General features: G+C 38.1%; 1 protein-coding gene across 3 annotated transcripts in view; it reads left to right on the top strand.

The window, feature by feature from the left end:
* The window catches only part of GABRB2 (gamma-aminobutyric acid type A receptor subunit beta2), a 293,693-nt gene that overhangs the window by 102,153 nt on the left and 174,552 nt on the right, over window positions 1–16,988 (top strand). For all 3 annotated transcript variants that reach the window (XM_024994535.2, XM_024994536.2, NM_001192760.2), the window contains one exon: window positions 12,220–12,440. In XM_024994535.2, the coding sequence (XP_024850303.1) occupies window positions 12,220–12,440 (221 nt within the window). The remainder of the gene's footprint in view (window positions 1–12,219; window positions 12,441–16,988) is intronic.

Raw genomic sequence — 16,988 nt, 5'->3', positions numbered from 1 at the left:
CACATCTTTCAATACATAGATTTTATCGCTACTTTTCTAAGCCCTCTTTCAAGCATTGAGATACAGTGATGAACAAATTTAGGAACGTTTTATATTGTCATGGAACTTACCTTCTAGTTGAGAGAAATGAACAATTAAAAAGTAACCAATAAAGGATTGAAAAGTGAAAGTGAAGTCATTTAGTCAAGTCCGACTCTTTGCGACCCCATGGACTGTAGCCTACCACGCTCCTCTGTCCATGGGATTTTCCAGGCAAGAGTAGAGGAGTGGGTTGCCTTTTCCTTCTCCAGAGGATCTTCCTGATCCAGGGAGTGAACCCGGGTCTCCCGCATTGTAAGCAGACACTTTACCATCTGAGCCATGTTGAAAAAAGTGATCAGTGCTATAAACATTAAAAAAAATATGGACTGTGTTAATGTTTGAAGGGGTTGGGAGTCTCAAAGAAAGAAAGTTTCACTGAATAGATTTTACCTTTTAGTTGAGTTCTGAGTCCCCACCTTGGGGGGGGGACTTAATTTTCGTACTTGGGGACGTAATTTTTCCAATTAGTCATTAGTTAGAACAAGGTTTCTAAGGCCGAAAGAGCTTGTGATATTTGTAAAAGAGAAGAAAAGCTAGCGTGGATGGTCTTAGTGAGTTGAGGTGAGGGACGAGCAGAAATAGTAGGATGTGAGATCAAAGAAGTGTGCAGAGTCCAAGTTATATAGGACCTTTAAGGCCAAAGTCCTAAGTTTGTGTTTTACTCTGAAGGCATTGAAAAGCCTTTGACAGTTAATGAAGGTGGAAATGTGATCTGCTTTTTGTTTCCATTGCTATGTGAGGGAAAGAGTCAGAAGCAAGGAAACAATAACAGTGGCATCATGATCACACACAGTGATGTCTGAGGCTAGGTTATTAGTGCTGGAAACAGAACAGTAAGAGAGTTGTAATATTTGGAGAGAAACTGTCAACATGTACTGCTTAATTATTTTCTACAAATATCCTTGGGATGCAAATATCAGAACAAAAGGTATGCACAGAGAGAGACCTCTGCACAGGTTTCCAAGTGTTCTCAAGGAAATGTGTACCATTTAACAGGTAGCGGTAGTTTCTCCCGTTTATTTACTGTACACAGTACTGTATACACAGGTGTAAGGACCAATATTTGCTCCCAAGAGGATAACAGCTTATGATGCTGAACATGTACTTACCATGTAGTTACTATGAAGGTGCTCACTCTGCTTACCATGGTGTTTTTTAGGTAATAATTTCTACACCAGAAGTAATGTTTACTCCCACGAGGGAGTAAAAACAGAAGTTTTTAATAAAGGAAATAATCTTCCATCCTAATCTTTGGAATTCAGTCCTTTTGGGTTACCTTTTGAATGGTGGAAAAGCCAAACAAAAACAAAGACTTTTCTAAACATTCCCCAAATTAAAAGACTATGCAGAAAGTGATAGTGAAAGTTATAAATGTGTTGTTTTAATAAACTATCATGGAGTCTTATTCACAGAAAAGCTGCATTATGTTTAAATTAAATTAAATTTGCATTCAGTTTCTGTATCACAGCTTTTGCTTCCTTAGCCCTGTCTTACAAAAGCCAGAAGCTCATATTCTTAGCTCAAAACCTCAATTTTTATCTAGTTCAGTTGTTCTTGTTGTTCAGTTGCTCAGTCATGTCCAACTGTTTGTGACCCCGTGGACTGCAGCACGCCAAGCTCCCCTGTCCTTCAAATCTCCTGGAGTTTGCTCAAACTCATGTCCATTAATTTGGTGATGTCATCCAACCATCTCATCCTCTGTCACGCCCTTCTCTTCATGCCCTCAATTTTTCCCAGCATCAGGGTCTTTTCCAATGAGTAGGCTCTTCACATCAGGTGGCCAAAGTATTGGAGCTTCAGCTGCTGTATCAGTCCTCCCAGTGAATATTCAGAGTTGAGTTCCCTTAGGATTGACTAGCTAAGTTAGAGGAAAATAGCACATGATAGTATATTCAGTTCAGTTCAGTTCAGTTTAGTCGTTTAGTCGTGTCTGACTCTTTGCGACCCCATGAATCGCAGCACTCCAGGCCTACCTGTCCATCACCAACTCCCGGAGTTCACTGAGACTCACATCCATCAAGTCAGTGATGCCATCCAGCCATCTCATCCTCTGTCATCCCCTTCTCCTCCTGCCCCCAATCCCTCCCAGCATCAGAGTCTTTTCCAATGAGTCAACTCTTTGCATGAGGTGGCCAAAGTACTGGAGTTTCAGCTTTAGCATGAATTCTTCCAAAGAAATCCCAGGGCTGATGTCCTTCAGAATGGACTGGTTGGATCTCCTTGCAGTCCAAGGGACTCTCAAGAGTTTTCTCCAGCACCACAGTTCAAAAGCAGCAATTCTTTGGCACTCAGCCTTCTTCACAGTCCAACTCTCACATCCATACATGACCACAGGAAAAACCATAGCCTTGACTAGATGAACCTTTGTTGGCAAGGTAATGTCTCTGCTTTTGAATATGCTATCGAGGTTGGTCATAACTTTCCTTCCAAGGAGTAAGCGTCTTTTAATTTCATGGCTGCAGTCACCATCTGCACTGATTTTGGACCCCAAAAATATAAAGTCTGACACTGTTTCCACTGTTTCCCCATCTATTTCCCATGAAGTGATGGGACCAGATGCCATGATCTTCGTTTTCTGAATGTTGAGCTTTAAGCCAACTTTTTCACTCTCCACTTTCACTTTCATCAAGAGGCTTTTTAGTTCCTCTTCACTTTCTGCCATAAGGGTGGTGTCATCTGCATATCTGAGGTTATTGATATTTCTCCCTATTAGACTCAGTTATTATTTCTGCTTTATTGACTATGCCAAAGCCTTTGACTGTGTGGATCACAATAAACTGTGGAAAATTCTGAAAGAGATGGGAATACCAGACCACCTGACCTGCCTCTTGAGAAATTTGTATGCAGGTCAGGAAGCAACAGTTAGAACTGGACATGGAACAACAGACTGGTTCCAAATAGGAAAAGGAGTACATCAAGGCTATATATCGTCACCGTTTATTTAACTTCTATGCAGAGTACATCATGAGAAACGCTGGACTGGAAGAAACACAAGCTGGAATCAAGATTGCCGGGAGAAATATCAGTAACCTCAGATATGCAGATGACACCACCCTTATGGCAGAAAGTGAAGAGGAACTAAAAAGCCTCTTGATGAAAGTGAAAGTGGAGAGTGAAAACGTTGGCTTAAAGCTCAACATTCAGAAAATGAAGATCATGGCATCCAGTCCCACCACTTCATGGGAAATAGATGGGGAAACAGTGGAAACAGTGTCAGACTTTATTTTTCTGGGCTCCAAAATCACTACAGATGGTGACTGCAGCCATGAAATTAAAAGACGCTTACTCCTTGGAAGGAAAGTTATGACCACCCTAGATAGCATATTCAAAAGCAGAGACATTACTTTGCCAACAAAGGTTCATCTAGTCAAGGCTCTGGTTTTTCCTGTGGTCATGTATGGATGTGAGAGTTGGACTGTGAAGAAGGCTGAGCGCCGAAGAATTGCTGCTTTTGAACTGTGGTGCTGGAGAAAACTCTTGAGAGTCCCTTGGACTGCAAGGAGATCCAACCAGTCCATTCTGAAGGACATCAGCCCTGGGATTTCTTTGGAAGAATTCATGCTAAAGCTGAAACTCCAGTACTTTGGCCACCTCATGCAAAGAGTTGACTCATTGGAAAAGACTCTGATGCTGGGAGGGATTGGGGGCAGGAGGAGAAGGGGATGACAGAGGATGAGATGGCTGGATGGCATCACTGACTTGATGGATGTGAGTCTCAGTGAACTCCAGGAGTTGGTGATGGACAGGGAGGCCTGGTGTGCTGCAATTCATGGGGTGGCAAAGAGTCGGACATGACTGAGCGACTGATCTGATCTGATTTGATTATTTCAGCAATGGGTAATTAAGATGAAGCTAAAAAATACTATCTTTGAAAATTATAAATCCTGAGCAGATAGAGATTTCTCTGAAGTTATCTAATTTTTAAGACAACATTATTACATATAAGACCAAGAAGCAAGATTAATCACCAAAGCTCAAGATTCTATCTGGCACAGCAGCAGCAATTTTCAAACCTTAGGTGATGTAGTTGCAATAGGTAAAGTAAATTAAACAAACCACACATTATCAGTGGTGAAAATAAGCCTTAAACCCTCATAATTACAAAAGTAATTGTTGGGTGTCCTTGTGTACTCAGATGGCAGAACAAACATGTGTGAACCCAATTCCCTGCAATACCATCTTCTCCCCAAATAAAGAAATAGGAAAAAAAAAAAACCCCACAAAGACGGGGAAAATGCCATAATTACATTTACAATTGTTTCCATATATATAAACATGCATTGCAAAAAAAGAGGAAAGCTACATAGATTGGGAATGGTGAGAGCTCCAGAGAAGAAAATGCATATTAAGAACCATAGACATTAATGAAGGTAGGGAGAATGCTGAAGCAAGCCCAGGTGGGATTACATGCCACCCAAGTGCAACTTGCAGGCTTGAGACCAGGATAAGATGCTGCCATCCAGAGGGGAAGTCTGTACTGAAAATAGGAATCCTCTGTGGCCAGAATGATGCCACTAGTCTATGAAAGGAATAGGCAGAAGGAATGAGTCTCAAGAAGATGCTTCTCATTATTTAATGATAAAGCATCTTAAATGGCTTATGTCTGTATTTACTACTTTTGATTTGTCTTATTAGTTAAGCATAGTCAGCTGACTGAATATGTTGATTCAGGTTTAGGTGAAAGAAGAGAAATAGAAATTTGGAAACATGCAAAATGCCAAAACACAGTGGTTATAGAAGTCAGCCTAATAACCTCATTGTTTTCATAGTTCTAAAGTACCTACCCCAAGATATCTATTAGTTATAAAGGAAAATAGTAATGTCCCAGTGGAAAAACCTGGCAGATGCACTGTTAACCAACCATTTAAGATTAATATCCTCATCAATAATAAGACATATTGACATCAGTTCTGTTCAGTTGCTCAGTAGCATCCTACTCTTTGCAACCCCATGGACTGCAGCACACCAGGCTTCCCTATCCATTACCAACTCCTGGAGTTTGCTCAAATTCATGTCTATTGAGTTGGTGATGCCATCCAACCATCTCATCCTCTGTCATCCCCTTCTCCTTTTGCCTTCAGTCTTTCCCAGCATCAAGGTCTTTTCTAATGAGTCAGTTCTTTGCATATCTCAGATGGCCAAAGTGTTGGAGTTTCAGCTTCAGCATCAGTCCTTCCAATGAATATTCAGGACTGATTTCCTTTAGGATTGACTGGTTGGACCTCCTTGCAGTTGACACTCCCTGCAGTTGATACTGTCATCATGTACCCCTTATATGATGGATACAGTGTTCTTTGGTGATATTCTGGCCAAAAGTATGTAAGCTAAATCTAATCGAGAGCACACTCAAACTGACAGACTTTCTACAAGATCTACTGACCAGTATTCTGAAAGCATTATCGTCATCAAAGACAAGGAAAGGTTGAGGAACTCTCACAGATTGAAGGATGCTAAGGAACGGAACAACTAAATGCATGGTGGTATCTTGGATTGGACCCTGGAACAGAAGAAGAACATTAGTGAATAAATGGGTGATATTCTAATAAGGTCTGTAGTCTAGTAAGTAGTATATTAATATTAACATTTTCATTTGATATTGTTCTGTGACCATGCAAAATGTGAATCTTAGAGAAGGCTGTATGAAAAGTATACAGAAGCCTTCTGAACTAATTTTTGTTTTAACTAAAGTTAAATACTTATAAAAATAAATTTAAAAGAAAATAGCAAAATAATAAAATGTTTTATATAGATAGATATCCATCTATCAATATACAATAGTAGGAAGTAAACATGTAGCAGAAAAATGTTTGTAGAGCAGGAATAGGCAATTCACAAAATAATAAAGTTAGAAAAGATAGTAAACACATACACAAATTATTTCATGCCATATATTTTATAGAACACTACACCAAATAAATAAAAGGGTTTTGAATCTTAGTATTAGAAATGGATTCCCAAAATAGCAAGAATTAATTATAAAAGTATTTTAGATATTTAAGAGATTTTGAAAAGCAAAAGCATTTGAATACAAGTGTGACAAATCATATCTTAGAATGGAATTATATTCTTTTACAAGTGGTTGACCAGATGAAACTAGACCACTTTCTAACACCATACACAAAAATAAACTCAAAATGGATTAAAGATCTAAACGTAAGACCAGAAACTATAAAACTCCTAGAGGAGAACATAGGCAAAACACTCTCCGACATACATCACAGCAGGATCCTCTATGACCCACCTCCCAGAATATTGGAAATAAAAGCAAAAATAAACAAATGGGACCTAATTAACCTTAAGAGCTTCTGCACATCAAAGGAAACTATTAGCAAGGGGAAAGACAGCCTTCAGAATGGGAGAAAATAATAGCAAATGAAGCAACTGACAAACAACTAATCTCAAAAATATACAAGCAACTCCTACAGCTCAACTCCAGAAAAATAAACGACCCAATCAAAAAATGGGCCAAAGAACTAAGTAGACATTTCTCCAAAGAAGACGTACAGATGGCTAACAAACACATGAAAAGATGCTCAACATCACTCATTATCAGAGAAATGCAAATCAAAACCACTATGAGGTACCATTTCACACCAGTCAGAATGGCTGCCATCCAAAAGTCTACAAATAATAAATGCTGGAGAGGGCGTGGAGAAAAGGGAACCCTCTTACACTGTTGGTGGGAATGCAAACTAGTACAGCCACTATGGAGAACAGTGTGGAGATTCCTTAAAAAACTGGAAATAGAACTGCCTTATGATCCAGCAATCCCACTGCTGGGCATACACACTGAGGAAACCAGAAGGGAAAGAGACACGTGTACCCCAATGTTCATCGCAGCACTGTTTATAATAGCCAGGACATGGAAGCAACCTAGATGTCCATCAGCAGATGAATGGATAAGCAAGTTGTGGTACATATACACAATGGAGTATTACTCAGCCATTAAAAAGAATACATTTGAATCAGTTCTAATGAGGTGGATGAAACCGGAGCCTATTATACAGAGTGAAGTAAGCCAGAAGGAAAAACATCAATACAGTATACTAACACATATATATGGAATTTAGAAAGATGGTAACAATAACCCGGTGTACGAGACAGCAAAAGAGACACTGATGTATAGAACAGTCTTATGGACTCTGTGGGAGAGGGAGAGGGTGGGAAGATTTGGGAGAATGACATTGAAACATGTAAAATATCATGTAAGAAACGAGTTGCCAGTCCAGGTTCGATGCACGGTACTGGATGCTTGGGGCTGGTGCACTGGGACGACCCAGAGGGATGGTATGGGGAGGGAGGAGGGAGGAGGGTTCGGGATGGGGAGCACATGTATACCTGTGGTGGATTCATTTCGATATTTGGCAAAACTAATACAATTATGTAAAGTTTGGAAATAAAATAAAATTTAAAAAAAATTAAAAAAAAAAAAAGAATGGAATTATATTATTCCTAGAGATGGACTTGAAAATTCCCTAGTTCAGTTGTCTCATTGTACACATGGGGAACTGAATCTGTAACCGCTTAGTGGAAGGCTGATGAGGTATCATGTTGCCTGGTACGCATAGGTGACTTATTTTGTAGCATGGCTCTCTTGTCTCCAGATGTCAGAACAGCTCTTTTTTACCCCAATTTCTAAGTTAATTAGCTTGACTTTCTTCTTTTGAGTTGGAAACAGAGACTCCTTCACCTCAACCAGGGTTACAACAGAGGGACATGAAAATACCTGAGTAAGAACCTGAGTGTGTCTTATCTTAGAGATCATGGGCTTGTTTTTTTGTTTTTACTCAAGCAGTTTTAAATTTTATTTTTTAAATTTACATACAGAAGATGCAATCATTTTGGTGTATCATTCTATGAGTTAACTCATCTACAGTTGTTAACCACCACTGCAGTTAAGATGCAGAGCAGTTCTGCTACCCCAAATCATTCCTTCATTCTGTCCCTTTGTGGTCACGCTCTCCTCCATCTCAAATCCCAGATAAGCTCTCATCTATTCTTGGTCCCTAAGTTTTTCCAAAATATCATGTAAATGGAATCATATATTATGTATTTTTTTTTAAATCTTGCTTCTTTGACTTAACTTTCTTTGAAAACCAGTGATGATGTTGCACGTATCAGCAGCTGCTTTCGACACGTGCTCAGGAGTGGGTTTGCTGCCTTGTGTGTCAAATGTCTGTTAACGTTATAAGAAATTGTCCAGGTTGACTATTTGTATTCCCACCTGCCATTGCAGTTTTAGTTGCTCTGAATCATCATCAGCAATTGAAATGGTCAGTTGTGCTTTTGTTTTGTTTAACATAATTACTTAGACAGTTTTAAAGTTTGGAGAACACTTACTTTGGGGATGTGGGCATGTCACGTTTACAAATTTCACATATGCGACAGTGAATTTGTGGGTCTGTTACTCAGAAGCGAGATCTTAGACATCTATCTTGCTTATGTGTTTCCTTGTTTATTTGCTGATTTAATCATTTATTTACATTTGCATGCTCCAGTTGATTCACATTATTTGCTGAAAATTTTATGCCTTCTCAAATCTACTACCATTTTACCTTCTTCAGAAATCTTTGAGTATATTTATGTGGGTTTCTTTGTAGATTCTACTGTTTTATTGATCTGTGTTTCTATCATTACTCCACTGTCATACTGTCTTAATGTAGTTTCCTAGTAGGTCTAGAAATCAGATAGTGTGAATCCTCCAATTTTATTCTTTTCCTTTGAAACTGTTTTGCTTATTCTTATTCCTTTGTTTGCCATATAAATTTTAGAATCAGCATATCTACAGAAATCCTACTCAAATATTACTTGAGATTAAATTTCATCTATAGAGCAATTTGAGAAGAATTGACATCTTAAAAATGCTCATTTCTTCAAATCCAGGAACTTGGTGTATCTCTCCATTTATTTATACTTTGGCTGTGTTTGTGTGAGTGTGTATTACTTTAAGAAGATAAAAGGAAGAAAAAACAAAACAAATAAGAAACTCACCATTGTAACATGTTTTCTTCACATTTTGATTCTCTGCCAGTCTGCCTACTAGATTTTATTTTGCACCGTCCTTAGGTAGTAGCTTTTTAATTCTTTCCAGGATGGTTAGTTGTGATTAGTGGGAAAGAGAGCTTGTAGTAGGCATACTCCATTTTGTTCGGCATTGAAAGTTCATTGGTTTTAGTTTTGATTATGATTATCTGAGTCCTTCTTGCATGGTGATACCATGAACTATGGAGCACCCAGAAGTGATTTACTTTTTTTTTTTTTTCATTTTGAGTGAACCAACTCTGAGACAACTTCCTGAAAGCAGGCTTGTTGGATGGGTGTAAAGAGTATGTTTTCTACATGAAAGCTCAGAGCATTCATTCTAGGGGCATGAGGACCCGGGAGAGAAAGCATAGAACATAGAACCTTTCCTTCCTTCTATGTCCAATAGCATTTATTTTGATTCAGGAACTTCTTCTTTTCTTGACAGTGTCTTAATGTGTCATTTAAAACTAAAATAAATGAAAATTGATGTGACAGTTAGCAGAATCACCAGGGTCTGTCTGGGAGCATTTCTTAGCAGGCATTGCCCTGCTGACAAATAACAGGAGTTAGCATATGACTCAAGATCTCACAATATCACCATTTATTTAGCCCCAAAGAAAATACAATTTCCTGTGTCCTAACACATCTCAGCTGACTGATAAACCCCAGGACCTTCCAAACTGTGTTATCTCCCCTAAATCTTTAGAGGGCTTATGTACTTTTATCTTCTAATAGAGATAATAATCAAATTTTCCATTTTATGTCTAAGAATTAGAAATCACTAAGTGTGTTCTCTCGAGCACACCATAAATTGTTTGTTTTATTTATGGCCAAGTTTTTAGGCCATTTTTTACACAGAGATGTATAAAAATGTGTCTGATCCATTTTCTGTTCTCTAGTTATATAATTCATATCTTCAACTTTGCTTTTATTATAAATCAAGATGCTATGCTAGAGATACTCAGACTAATTCTTTATTAAGAATTAGAGTGTGATGAAACAGTTCAAAGCACTGACTAAAGTAACACACTGAAGAAAATTTCACCTACAATTATTTAATATACTTTTGTTGTTCAGTCTCTAGATCGTGTCCGACTCTGCGATACCATGGACTGCACCCTGGCTTCTCTGTCCCTCACTATCTCCCAGAGTTTGCTCAAATTCATGTTCATTGAGTTGGTGGCATATCTTTTGTGTAGGGGTGTTAGTCATTCAGTATTGCCTGACTCCCTTTATGATATTAATATTCTTCTGTTAGAATATTAATTTGATTCGGTACTTCTCATTCAGAAGTCAGCTCCATACTGACTCCTAAATGAGATAAAAATGTGTATGTTTGTGAAACCAGGAAAAATATTTAATTTTTTTGCCAGAGGATTATACTTTTCCTATGAAACTCTTTAATGCTTTTATCAGGTAATACCTTGTAAGTCATATTCTAAAATTCAATAGCCATATTAGCATGTAGAAATCTCAGCAAGGGTTGGAGAAACTCAGGGACTTCACAGAGATTGAAGTGTGTATTTTATCCAAAAGAGTAATCAGGTATGTGCAGAAATCCAATAGACTTAGTTTATTGAACATTGATTCATTCATTCATTCATTATTTGTGCCCTAGGACTGTGCTGGCTTTGAGGTTGCAGAGATGATTAATACTTGATTCTAGTTTTGTGTTTTTTTAAGCCCTCAAGTAGGGCATTGTGAACTGATTTTAAAATAGAATGGTAATTATCCTTTTCAAATGAATACTTAGTCCTTCATTTAGTCATTCAAATGAGGGTGAGAGAGCAATTACATTGAAGCCATGAGCCGCTAAGGGAGAAAACACGTCACGAGATGTATGTAAGTCCTTTATTCATAATATATAGCTTTCTGTAGTTCATAGATTACATTTGAGTTACACATTTAATTGTCATAATAATCTTTTGATAGATCAAAGATATATTAAAAGCCCCATTTATAGTTAATGGAACTGAAGTAAAAAGTTATGTAAATTTATGTCCTAGAAATAGTTAGGAAATTCTGGAGCCTGGGACTCCAGTGCTCAATTTATAACAACCACTGTTTCTCCAAAGTAAGGAGACTCGTCTGATGATCCAGAATTTCTAAAATTAGGGGACGACAGAGGATGAGATGGCTGGATGGCATCACCGACTCAATGGACGTGAGTTTGAGTGAACTCCGGTAGTTGCTGATGGACAGGGAGGCCTGGTGTGCTGTGATTCATGGGGTCGCAAAAAGTCGGACACGACTGAGCCACTGAACTGAACTGAACTGAGTGAAATACTAACTGAACTTATATTGTTTGATAGGTAGAAAGGTATATGCAATGTCTCAATATAAATGATACCTCCAGTAGGAAGCGCACCTTGATTAGACAGATACAGATTTTCATATAAACTCTTATAATTACTACTGTAATTAATTGACCATTTTTTGCAATTGTATTTATTTCCCACCAAAAGCAATCCTGAGTACCCTCTTTTAGAAAGACAAATTACTTACTAAATAATTATTCCTTACCATCTTTCTTCCTGAGTGAGTGAAAGTCACTCAGAGTCATGTCTGACTCTTTGCAACCCCATGGACTGTATAGAATTCTCCAGACAAGAATACTGGAGTGGGGAGCCTTTTCTTTCTCTAGGGGATCTTCCCAACCCAGGGATCAAACCCAGGTCTCCCTCATTGCAGACAGATCCTTTACCAGTTAAGCCACAAGGGAATCTCTTTTCCTGAGTAATATATAGCAAATTTCAAAAGAATGTGCTCTCTTCACTTTTGTACTTATTGTGGTGCCCAGTGCATAGTATGGGCTGAGTTAGAATGGATTTAGTAAATTAATATTTGCCAATATGTGAATTTGACACAAGTTTGAGCAAGCTCCGTGAGTTGATGATGGGCAGGGAAGCATGGCGTGCTGCAGTCCATGAGGTCGCAGATTCAGACATGACTGAGTGACTGAACTGAACTGAATTTGTAAATAGTATATGTTTATAGTATTTGGTTGGATATATTTTCTTGTGAATACTCAAGTGTTTGCTTATCTCCCAATTCCATTTAGGTACAAAATAACCAATTTTTTTTTTTTTTTTTTTTATCTTCTCAATTTCACAGGATTATACCTTGACAATGTACTTTCAGCAAGCTTGGAGAGATAAGAGGCTGTCCTATAACGTAATACCTTTAAACTTGACTCTGGACAACAGAGTGGCAGACCAACTCTGGGTGCCTGATACTTACTTCTTGAACGATAAGAAGTCATTTGTGCATGGAGTGACCGTCAAGAACCGTATGATCCGCCTGCATCCAGATGGGACAGTCCTTTATGGCCTCAGGTCTGTAGTGACCGTTTCAAAATTGAACTTTTCCTGAGCACAATACTTTCTGCTCTTTATTGAAGGGGAATATTGTGCTATTTTCCTGAGTCCTCCTTTAATTCTGCTGATAAGCAGTTAAACCTCCTATTCAATAGACATCTGAGAGCTTAGGGTAGCATGTTTACAAAGGGACTTATCCCCAGCTAAGCCTAAGTTTTTTTCTGAATTATCTTCCAATATCAGCTGCTGATCCTAAAGCTGCTTTCTTTAAGAGGTAGGGATAAGCAATATTAAAATAGCTTACACATGGGGTTTCTTTAAAGTGAAAAAAAGTTATGAATGCCCAATACTTGTTTGAATGTGGCAGATGCTCTGTTTCCTGAATTGTTTCTGAGCTCTGTGAACTGAGTCTGGCCTTCTAAGGACACGAAGGCTTTCTGTGTCCTCTCATCTCCAAGGAGTAATCAGACTTGCAAATAAATAAAGCCATCATCTCATGTTTGTTAATAGTGAATTGACACTATTAAATGTACTTTTATAGCAGAAAAGGATTGCAATGCTCTGCTCTCTTTGGTGGATAAGTTGTGAAATATGTGTTTCTTCTATAACACAAGTTTATTTTCCTGGAAAATGATGAAGAAAAAAGATACCTGTCTTACTTTGAAAACATCTCAGGGTAAAGAATTCCTCTGCATTATTGGGGAAAAAAAACGATATTTTGTAATGTTCAATGTGTCTGATATATTCTGTTTTACATGAACACTTGATGACTTTATCACAATAATGATGATAATAACAATATTGTTATTCATTTATTGAACAAACTTGTCAGGGGTCAGACATTAGTTAGTACACTCCATGTGTTATTACAGTTATGATGACTTGCAACAACCTCATAAGTTAAAACTGTTACGGTCTTTATTTCAAATGAAGGCTGGTATAGCTTGTCTAAGATCACAGAGAAGTAAACAGTGAAAATGGGATCCCAGTCCTGTTCTAAGTTCAGAGCCAGAGCTCATAACTGTTAGCCTAGGATGCCTCTTTCTCTGGCATTGTTCCTGTCTATTACATCTCATTTTCATTATCTGCTGTATTCAGTGTCCTGATTGGTTCATTGTCTTAGATCCTTATAAGCCAGCTTCTTTGTTTATCCTGTTTGTAGAGAGAATAGTATTTGTTTATCAAGGGAGGGAGAGAGTGAAGCAAAGAGAGAGCATGTTTGTATTCCATCAGCCATTGAAAGTAAAGAGATGCATCGGATACAGGCACTGCTCACATACAAGCCTTATGGAAAAAGGGAAACAGAGGAAAAATAAAACAAGTTAACTGGCAGTGTCTGCAGACTCCACCAAAGTGGTGGCATTTGAATGGACTTATGGAAATAATTGTCTTAGCATATATATTGTGGAATCCATTACAAAACATAAGGCAACACAAAGACCTTGATAAGATGGTGATCACACGGGCAGTGGAGGTTGTAATTCACATGTTTGAGAGAAGTCAGAATCCTGAAGAAGGCAGAGAGAGGCACAGAAATAAGTTACTAATTCAGCAGGGGGTGGCAAGTTTTGGCAAAGCATCTGACCCAGTGCTGGATGCATTTGCCCAGCAGATCTTCACAGCAATCATGTAGAAATCATCTTGCCCTCTTCGTTTTTCCTGACGATACCCACATTTAGAACAGAGAACCAGTTATGTTCTCTGTTATACCCCGCATTGACAAAGCACCTACACTATAAGTAAACTAAATGAAGATTGTCAATGAATTCTGAATGCGCATATTCAAAGTTGAATGGGTGGGAAAAATCAGCAATCAGAAGGTCTGTACAATTGAGAGGGAAAGAGGGGGCCAGCACAGGTGATAAATATGGCTTCTTTAAGGCACTAAGCCAATAATCAGACAAAAAAGGTGGTGGCTGTTCATTCTTATCAAGACCAACTGGATGCCATTGCTGTAAATCATCACTCTCTCAGCCCTGCTTCCAGCAAGGACTGTCAACAATATATACAAGTTCCTGAACACATCTGATGTCCATAAAATTAACATTTCTACTTGAAGAAGGCTCATAGATTGTGATTGTTCTATCAATTGTATAGTTAGTTCTGAATATGAAATTGGTAAGAGGTTTTTCAGGAAATTTGTATATATCTCTTTCCAGTTTTCAGCTGATAGAACAATTTATTTCATGGCTGAAATTTGATGCAGGCTGGATACCCCTTTTTAACAGCAGAAGTTTCATTTTTTCAATAAATAAGTGAAAGGAACTCAATTAAAATCACTACTGCTGGGTTGATTCAGATCTGCTTAATTCCTCCTGCTACTTACCTACCCCCGACCTCAGTGGTTCTACACCCTGACTTCAGTCCTTAGTTTGCTAAAAAATTTAACTTGTATCTATGTTCAGTAGTGACTGACTTCCAACAGCATTTAGAATAGTAATAGTATTAATATTAGTAGTTAGTACTCATTAAAGGATTTAGCCTGTACTTGGCACTGTGCCAGAACATTCCTTATATAATCTCATTTAATATTAACTTTAATTCCTACAAAGTGGGCACTGTTGGCTTGTTGGCTGATTGTTTTTTCCTTCTTACATGAAGAAGCTCTGGAACTTGTATACCAAGTTACACAGCTCCTGCCCAGGAGAGCATGATTGTTTGAATACAAAGATGTTGCTCTTTATTATCATTCTGTCCTACTCCTTAGGTACTTGCAAGTGGAAGTAAAGAATAGTAGAAATCACCTGAGAGCATGCAAAGGAAAAAAAGGAAGGTAAAGAATAAGTGAGATGGGAATAGCTTGCATTGATCCACAGATACAGACTTTGTTCTGATTGATACAATAAGTCCCTAAAGAACTATGGTCCTGAGTCATCTGTGGAAGGTTCACGTTTAGGTTCTGAGATTCACACCAATCCCAGTTTACAAAGGGATGATTTTTGGTGTGTGGAATCTTGGGGCATAGAAAATATCATTGTAAAGAAATCAATAAAGGCAAGGTTCATCAGTTGGAATAAGGAGAGCTGAAAGGGAACCTAGATATAGAAAACTGGTAGAAGGAAGGCTTTAAATATCAAGGCAGTGATGAGGAAATTGGGTGAACAAATCCTCTGGGCTGAATGTCATGCATGTTCAAGGCAAAATCCTTTAAGGATTTATGTGTTTCTTCTGTTGAGATGTACAAAAATTGGCGAGGGTGAGGGGACTAGAGGGGAAGTCACTGAAGTCATTCAGAGGATCTGAGTATGCCTCTTGTAAAGTTTCCTTAGTGAAATTTTTAGGTATTAAAACATATTGAAGATAATATAGTATAAAGAATATTAATGTTTGTTTAATTTCATGGTGGATATACAGGTGCTTGGGCTTCCCTGGTGGTTCAGCTGGTAAAGAATCCACCTGCAATGTGGGAGACCTGGGTTCAATTCCTGGGTTGGGAAGATCCCCTGAAGAAGGGAAAGGCTACCCATTCTAGTATTCTAGTCTGGAGAATTCCATGGACTGTGTTGTCCATGGGGTCACAGAGAGTCAGACACAGCTGAGCAACTTTCACTTTCACTTTCATACAGGTGTTTGTCATGCTGTTCTTTCAAATTGTGTTCAGGTTTGAAATTTTTCGTGATAAAATTTGGAAAAGAAAAATGGCCTTGGCATCTCTGGTTCTATTATCTAGGAAATAGCACTCAAGATTTAGAAGTCTGCAGCCAGAAAATGGTATTTCTCATCTCTTAGAAGTAGAGAATTACCTATATGTGACATGTATTTTTAGTAGCTGTGTGTGAAAACAAGGTCATCTCACCTTAGAGGATGTGTACTCAGTGGGTAGGGTCCTTGATTCCAGACAACCAGGCTGTGATCTTCCCGATCCAGGGATCAAACCCAGGTCTTCTATGTTGCAGGCAGATTCTTTATTGTCTGAGTCCCCGGGAAAGCCCTGATTGTTGTTGTTATTGCTGTTTTTGTAGGTTGGCCATTAACATTTTTTTATTCTTATTGGATTTTGTTTCCCCATTGCCAAAAGAATGGATGAGCAGCTTACTCTGTCATTCCGTTACTCTTCAGGTTGATTATCATTTTAGAAGCACAGAGTTCTGATGCTGTGCAGAGACACAATTGCTCAGTGCAACCAATTTCCTTAACAAAGTATTATGGCAATAGAACTTGTTTTTTAGCTTGGGCTTTTGTCTTTGACCTCTTATTTAGCCTTAAGAATCTTCAGATTTTAATTTCCTCATAAATAAAAAAGGTGGGGGATAAATAATGTCATTTTAATAACCCAGTCATCTTCTGAATCAAATGAGATTAATAAATATTAAAAAAAATGATATTATGACATCAGGCTGGAAAATGAAGTTAAATATTTGGAGTAGCATAGTAATTTGTAGATAATAAGTATGCCATGTTACTTAATAGTTGATAAAGAAATGAATGCTGTGGATATTTGATAAATAAACAAAAGGCTAGAACAGAGAAAGCTTTAGCTATCAAGGCAGTAGTTTTATATTGTAGAACTTTACCCCAGGTATCTTTCCATGATTCTTTGAAGACACTCCTTTATCTTGAACAAAA

Source organism: Bos taurus, chromosome 7 (genome assembly GCF_002263795.3).
Source record: "Bos taurus isolate L1 Dominette 01449 registration number 42190680 breed Hereford chromosome 7, ARS-UCD2.0, whole genome shotgun sequence".
Taxonomy (NCBI): domain Eukaryota; kingdom Metazoa; phylum Chordata; class Mammalia; order Artiodactyla; family Bovidae; genus Bos; species Bos taurus.
Note: the sequence above shows the minus strand (reverse complement) of the source record. Positions and strands in the feature narration are given on the sequence as shown.